We start from the raw sequence: 4,578 nt of genomic DNA, 5'->3' as shown, positions 1-4,578 counted from the left end.
TACGGCGTCTCTACGTCACTCCTCCTCAGTCCAGATATGCTCACTTCGTGTTCACTGGTTGCAAAAAAACAAGATGGCGACTACCAAAATGCCGAACTGGAGGCTTCAAAACGTCCACAAACCAACGAGAGACGTCACGGCGACTACGTCCTCTTCCTATAAACAGTCTGTGGTCTAGAGGTAGAATTCAGAATGACCGCTCCTGAAATCCAAAGAGACATGGATGTCATCTACAAACGCCACGCTGCAGCGCTCTGAGCGGAGACGTTCTCATCAACCCCCCCCCTTGGTCCTCCGCTCACTGACAGAACTTCACCACCTAGCTGAACTAATCAGCCACTTCCAACACTTCTTCTTTTTATTCTGCCGTTAACTTCGCTGTCAAGTTCAGCCCTCGTTTTACCTCCGGAGCGTCTCGTCTGTGAGCAACCAAACAAAAGTAATTAGTGTCTGTCTCTCTGCTACGGGGGCTCCTTCTGTAGCTGCATCTAATCTCTACACCAGCAAGCACACGCGCACACACACACGCGTGCACACACACCGTGAGGAGAGGAGGTAATGAACTATGAGGGCTACAAAGGAGAAGCAGCAATCCTCCAGAGAGACAGAGAGTCTGGGAATCGGCCCGGTGGCTTGTCTTCCACAATATATTATAATGTGCATTTCAAGTCCGCCTCGCTAAGCTGGTGAAACAAATTGAATCAAGTGTCTCTGCTCGTGTAATGACAAGTGGAAAGAAACAAGGAGAAGGATCCGGGCTGCTAGAAACAATGCGTGTCTCCTCTAACAGACGACGACACCAGCAGACATTGAGTCACCGCGTAGAGCCGCTCTTTGTGTTCATGACGGATGTTCTTGTCTTAAGGTCTCTGAAGGTGGATCGGTTTCACTGTTGCTGTTGTTGTTTTCCTCCCAAACAGGTTTGCGGACTCCATTCGGGGGATGCTGAAGCTGATCCTGGTGCTGATGCTGGCGGGAGCCTCGCTGTCCTCCACCTGGTTCACGCTCACCTGTCTGAGCTCCTTCACCCATCTCCCCTCCACCGCAGGTGGGTCCATGAACACGAGGCGGTCCAGAGACCGGAACCAGAGTCAGGGGGGTGTTTAGGGCTGTTTCTCATGTTAATGAGACGCATACAAGGATTCAGTTCATACAGTGCAGTTTATTGTGACATGAACCACGATGATTAGGTTAAAGAGCCGACGTTCAGTGTTCATCTGAGAGGGTTCATCAGGTGAACTCTGTTGGATCTGAAGTCCTTCTCATTAGAGATTAATCTCACGGTTCAGATCGGATCAGCACCAAATATAAAAGGAAGCAAATATAACTTTTAGAGATCTCTGATCACACTTTTGTTTTCTGTTACGTCAGAAGACATGCAGCGCAACTCGACCTTCTGTTTGTGTGATCTGGAGCTCACAGCTGATCGGTTCCTGGTTTGTTTACATGAGCTAACGTAACGTCGGTTTCTCTGCTCGACTACGCTTATTGTTGAATTAATGAACCACACGTCACACGTCACTGTTTGACTCCCGTCATGCGATGCGTTCAGTGAGTGTGAAGCAGACATCTGTGGCTTCACAATGAATTATATTCATTTCCTTTTTCAACTCTGTTATTTCAACTCTTTTCAAATAAATATTTAAGTTTTGAGTATTTAAATCTATATTTAGGTTCAGAGTATTACTTGAATATACAGGTATACTTGTTATATTTAAGTTGAGTATCTTGGACTCTGGAGAACATGTCCCGTTGTTCCTTCCTGTCAGTCTTTCTGCTGGTTGAGCTGCCGCTTTGTCCTCAGACTGGTGGACTTTGTATTGAAGACCGTTCACCAGTTTGGATGAAAACTCCCTGAAAGCTTTTAAAATGTCCATTAAACCACGTAGCTGCTGTTTCAGAGCCAACACAGTAAAAAACCAAAAGAATCCTTCCACACAGCGATGTATGTGCTTCATAATGAGCAGAACCAATCCATTAGACCTCAGTGATGAACCCATTTGGACGTTAGTGGACCGAGCTGCTTGATCCAAAGCCAAACCAATAAGCAGAGCAGCGTGTTGCCGTTCAGAGACACTGATTCCAGCCTTCATCATCCTTCATCATCATCTCTGCCTGTCTCACCTCCTCTCAGACTCTGGCAGTCTGCAGCAGACACACTCTGTTCCTCCACCTGTGGAATCCATGAGATGAGTTGCGTGGTAATGCTGAGCATGCAACTAAACTAAACACAGCGATGCATTTATGTCTTCTTTGAGCTGAAGACTGCTGTGACACCCGATGGACTGGAGGAGAGTCGTCCTCATGGAGTCATGAGATGTGTTGATTGCTCGTGAAGAAGCAGAATGTTGGTTTTGTTTCACAAATCTCAACCTTAAGGAGCGGACGTGTGTTTGCATGAGCTTCTTCTCCAGTCAGTGTGTTACTCCAGTGATGTTCAGATGTGGACGTATGTTGGACTCCTAACAGAATCAGTTTAAGTGAACGCGATATTTAGAATGTTTTCACCTCTTTTCCTTCATGATGAGGAACTGAAGCTGTTCTCTCTGATCTCTACAAACACACCAGGAGCTGCTGCTCCATCTCTTACTGTGTCTGAGTCGTTGAGACTTCAGTGGATCTGAACTCACTCGTCTTGGCGGAGAGTTAAAGCAGTGAAAATGTTCAGTTTTTAGGTGAATAGAATCTGTACAGTAACTTGCTTTGCTGCTGTTTTGTGTTCCACTTTAAAGCTATGGTTTACATAAATGTGGTGATAGATGAAATGTTTGAGTCCTAGATCACGTAGAGTTCACCAGCATGCTGTCCTCTCTTAAACGTATTGATCTGCTCTTCATCCAGCCATCCTGTACACGTCCTGCATCCTGGTGGGCATCTTCATCTACAGCAGCGTGCCCATATTCTTCGAGCTCCTCATCGAGACCGTGTACCCGGTCCCTGAAGGCATCACCTGTGGAGTGGTCACCTTCCTGGGGAACCTGGTGTCCGGCCTGCTCCTCGTCTTCCTCACCTTTTACTCTACAGGTAAGAAGGGAGTGTGATGAAGACTTAGATTTAGACTCGTGGCTTCCAGCAGCACCACTTGCATAAGTTGTGGCTCCGTTCAGAAGCTTCTGGTGCTCCCTGCAGGCTTCTGTCTCTCTCAGCTCCCACGTCCTCCATTGTTTTCATAAATCCATTTCATGAAGCTGCAGATTCTGCCGATTAAAAGGCGGCCGGACGGAAAATGAGGCGACGAAGCGAATCGTCACAAAGAGAGAAAAGCTCCTCTTTGTGTGCTTGAGATGAATCTTTGATTTAGTGATGCAGCACCTCAGCAGAGAGGACGCCATGTTGCTTCTCACACACAAACAGTGAACCGAGCATCACTCCCTCTGCAGCTGACCTCTGCAGCCTGCATCGGTCATCAGTACCTTATTATGACATCGCTGCGTAGTTCAAGAAACAACACACAGTTCTACTTCCTGTAGGTTTCGTTATTTGTGCAAGAAGAACGGTGGTTAGTTTCTAGTTTGTTAATAATGAATAATAACTTGTCTATAATCATATCATGCAGATTAGCGACTTCTACTTTTCCAAATTTTGCTGTCGCACGTTTTTTCTGAATGTCCCGCCCCCCCCCAGGCTGTGATTGGTCGGTTCATCTAAAGCAGTGGTTCTCAAACTGTAGGGCGCGCCCCTCTACCTGCAAACTTGTGGCTTTTCGGCGAAATTTGCCGTTTTGAATCAAAATATATCATCCACGTGAATCGTGTAGATCCGTAGAGGTTTTTTTTGGGGGGGGTCAACTGGCCAGCCAGCGTTTCTCAGATTGGAGTGAGACGAGGAGAATATGTGATGTCGTGATCTTCACAATAGAACATCTCTGACGTGTCGAGTCCTGGTCTATCAGCGTTCAGATGTCTACAGCGTCTTCATTTCCCCCCGTTACAGTTTGAGTTACGTTATGTTCCGTTACCGTTCAGACTTGCTGGGTTAAGTTAACGTCCACTGCATGCGGAACTTTGTCGACTGTTAACGTTCGTCATTATCGCGATTTAAGAGGAAAAAACGTAACGTGATGAAACATGCAGCCCCCCCGTGTTCCGGTTCAGTTCACGTTAAACCAGAACACCGGCACATCTGGTTGCAGGTCGTTTGTTTTAACTCAAAGTAGAATGAGGATGATTTCGTGGTCAGAATAACTTTCATGACCACGAAACATGAGGCCCAGATACTGATGAGGTGATGAGGTCCAGATACTGATGAGATGATGAGGTCCAGATACTGATGAGGTGATGAGGTCCAGATACTGATGAGATGATGAGGTCCAGATACTGATGAGATGATGAGGTCAAAGAGCTTCAGGGGGAGGAGGCTGGTTGTGTAGCGCAGCTTGACGCAGAGCTGAGCTGTGATGGAGCTGGGCCTGGATAAAGGTAGAGCTGGGCCTGGATAAAGGTAGAGCTGGGCCTGGATAAAGGTGGAGCTGGGCCTGGATAAAGGTGGAGCTGGGCCTGGATAAAGGTGGAGCTGGGCCTGGATAAAGGTGGAGCTGGGCCTGGATAAAGGTAGAGCTGGGCCTGGATAAAGGTGGAG

General features: G+C 47.2%; 1 protein-coding gene across 1 annotated transcript; it reads left to right on the top strand.

Moving 5' to 3' along the window:
• Positions 1–107: 107 nt before the first annotated feature.
• LOC116378821 (solute carrier family 49 member 4-like) lies at positions 108–3,791 on the top strand. The gene is made up of 2 exons (XM_031840733.1): positions 108–1,048; positions 2,842–3,791. Exons 1-2 carry the CDS (start codon positions 943–945, stop codon positions 3,039–3,041), a joined length of 306 nt encoding a protein of 101 aa, XP_031696593.1. The 5' UTR covers positions 108–942; the 3' UTR covers positions 3,042–3,791.
• The last annotated feature ends 787 nt before the right edge of the window (positions 3,792–4,578 follow it).

This window comes from Anarrhichthys ocellatus, unplaced genomic scaffold (genome assembly GCF_004355925.1).
Source record: "Anarrhichthys ocellatus isolate YVR2014 unplaced genomic scaffold, GSC_Weel_1.0 scaffold3221, whole genome shotgun sequence".
NCBI classification, from domain to species: Eukaryota; Metazoa; Chordata; class Actinopteri; order Perciformes; family Anarhichadidae; genus Anarrhichthys; species Anarrhichthys ocellatus.
Note: the sequence above shows the minus strand (reverse complement) of the source record. Positions and strands in the feature narration are given on the sequence as shown.